Source organism: Cottoperca gobio, chromosome 23 (genome assembly GCF_900634415.1).
Source record: "Cottoperca gobio chromosome 23, fCotGob3.1, whole genome shotgun sequence".
Taxonomy (NCBI): Eukaryota; Metazoa; Chordata; class Actinopteri; order Perciformes; family Bovichtidae; genus Cottoperca; species Cottoperca gobio.
This window is the reverse complement of record NC_041377.1, coordinates 155,001-157,500: the sequence shown is the minus strand read 5'-3', so window position 1 is coordinate 157,500 and position 2,500 is coordinate 155,001. Positions and strand designations below refer to the sequence as shown.

The 2,500-nt window shown below is 36.8% G+C and overlaps 2 protein-coding genes across 2 annotated transcripts in view; both read right to left on the bottom strand.

Annotated features, from left to right (window-relative positions):
- The window catches only part of echdc3 (enoyl CoA hydratase domain containing 3), a 4,735-nt gene extending 3,631 nt beyond the window's left edge, over positions 1–1,104 (bottom strand). Inside the window, exon 1 of the mRNA XM_029462312.1 lies at positions 891–1,104. Within this exon, the coding sequence (XP_029318172.1) occupies positions 891–1,027 (137 nt within the window). The 5' untranslated portion in view covers positions 1,028–1,104. The remainder of the gene's footprint in view (positions 1–890) is intronic.
- A 676-nt stretch (positions 1,105–1,780) lies between these two features.
- Positions 1,781–2,500, bottom strand: part of kcnj8 (potassium inwardly rectifying channel subfamily J member 8) — a 4,727-nt gene continuing 4,007 nt past the window's right edge. Inside the window, exon 6 of the mRNA XM_029462311.1 lies at positions 1,781–2,479. Within this exon, the coding sequence (XP_029318171.1) occupies positions 2,222–2,479 (258 nt within the window). The 3' untranslated portion in view covers positions 1,781–2,221. The remainder of the gene's footprint in view (positions 2,480–2,500) is intronic.

Genomic DNA, 2,500 nt, shown 5'->3' with positions numbered 1-2,500 from the left:
AAAAAGGATTTAACACAACTTTACAATCTAACTTGTACGACTCGTTTTACCAGAGAGATTATGTTCCACTTCCTCGTACATTTAAACCAAACTCTGTTGAACAATGTAGTAACTTCCTTTAGTCATTTATGAAAGGTCCATACCAGGTACAATAGGACTTGAACAGAATACTACAGAACTGTATTAAGATACTCACCACAGAGAGAACTGTACTCTTTATTCCCAATACATACATCTTATTTCTTCATAGTACTAATAATAAGACATTTACAGGTAAATATTATATATTAAAAAAAAATAACAGTCTAATTAATTCAGTGATGTAAAAAGTTTTTATTATTTTTAAAAAAAACTAAAGAAGAGTTGCAATAATTAATATATATATATGCATATTTATACACTTTAATGCAACGGCTCGGCTGGCCAAGACTATTATAACATAGTGTTTGGTAGTTTAATCCAAATAGTTTTATAATTATTATTTTATTCGTAACTGATAGCAGCCAAATGATTACAGCATAATTAAAAGGTGCAATATTATATATAATATAACATTATAGTTGAGTAGTACTCAAGTAAATATTCTTAATTTCTTTCCACCTTTGTATTAATAAAGTAATTTATGAGTGGCACCACCAGACCCCGAGAACAGGTCACTGACGCAGGTAAGGGTGACATCCAAATATTGACTTTTTATTACAATTATGATTTTGACAGGTTATAATATGTATGCCGAATTTACCCAAAGATCTTGGCAGGTGCAATGAAGTACTGTACGTACCACTGTAACACGCTGTTGTTGTTAAAGTCTGAATTATCTCCATAATTATACTGTTTCTACCTGAGATCACGTGTGATCAACACTTCCAACACATATTTCGTTACTGCACCTTATTCCGTTGTTTTGCTGCCTCACCGTCAGCGGCTCCGGTTCAGTCTGAGAGTAAAAACGAGTCCCTGTCAGCAGTGTTGAAGTTCTGCTGAGCTTGAACACGCCGACAGCTCTAAACACTAAACTTAAAACCATGTTTATCTTCGTCCCTTCACCTTCCCACTCACTTCCGGGTACGACGACGTCAACTGCACGTTGTGCAACGTAAGAATACGCGCCGCTCCAGCGTGGCAAAATAAATCAGTTTGAAGAAATGAGTTGTTTGTTTACCTGATGGATGAAGTTCTGAAGCACTCAAATCTTTTACTTAAGTAAAAGTAGTTACAGTGTTACTACACATACTCTATTGCAACTACAAGTTATGCATATACAATGGTACTTACGTAAAACTACAAAATGATTAACATCAAAATGAGTAAAAGTACTAACTATGTAGAGTTGAAACTGTTAGATATTTGTATCGTTATATATTCATTGCATTCTTTACCTAACCCAAAACTGCATGTAGACTCAAAGTTTAATTTACCAGCAAAACTCAATTAGATTCATATTTCTGAGCTCAACATTAATTAAGAGTTTATCACCTGCAGATTCTTCTGCACAGAATAATATTGCTGAATGTCAGCCTGTTTTATTTTTGTGCATGACCTTCTGCAAATGTGTTTATTTATACAGAATTAATTTATATATATTTTGTACTATAATATAAGTATGTATCGCAAAATCTTCATAATTCATGTCCTAATGATATTTTGCTTAACATAATCAGATTTATTTGCATTTTTAAAATACATTTTCTATAAATAGATTTGTAGTCCTACATTAGTTTAGCTCTATTAACGACTAAATGATCCTTTGAGCAGTCCAGATATTGAAACCATATTCAAATGAAGTAAGTGCATTTATTCTCCAACAACACACAAGACTGAATAAAGTGAAACACACACATGTACAGTACAGTGATTGAGTGCCACTAGTTACCACTACTCGTAGTTAAACTGTGACTTTAATCAAAAAGAAAATATATCTCCCCTAAAGCCGTAAAATAGGCATTAAGGCCCAATGTTTGGACTTATTGCTTTAATGATAACGAAGAGAAAAATGATTGGCTAGTGTTGTTTGCAGAAATAAACTACAAGATTTGCACATTTAATTGTCAAATACAAAAGTAGAGCACAATATGCACGTGAACATGAGGTAACATTAGCAGTAAAGGTGTACGGGGAACAGAAGAAGAGTGAGTCCCATTAGAGCAGGAGAAACACCAATACCCACAATCCTCCTTGCCACCAGGAGGCGCAGGGCAGCCAGCAGGAGGCCGGCCTCATGTCAGGTGACGGCGTTCGGGCTCTGGCCTCCCTCGCTCGGGCTGAAGAACTGGACTTTAGTCAAGGCGAGCCCGGAGTTGTTCCTGCGCATATTTGCGCTGCTTCCTGCGGCGGCGCCTTTACGCATGGAGTTGTTGCGTCTCATGGAGTTTCGCTTCCTCAGCGAGTTCTGGTGCGACAGCTCGCTCTTCTGGAGAGTCTGGATTAAGATGGACGGCTTCTCGTCCAGTTCTCTGGCGCTGCAGCGCGGCGTCGATGCCTGAAAGAGCAATAAAATGTT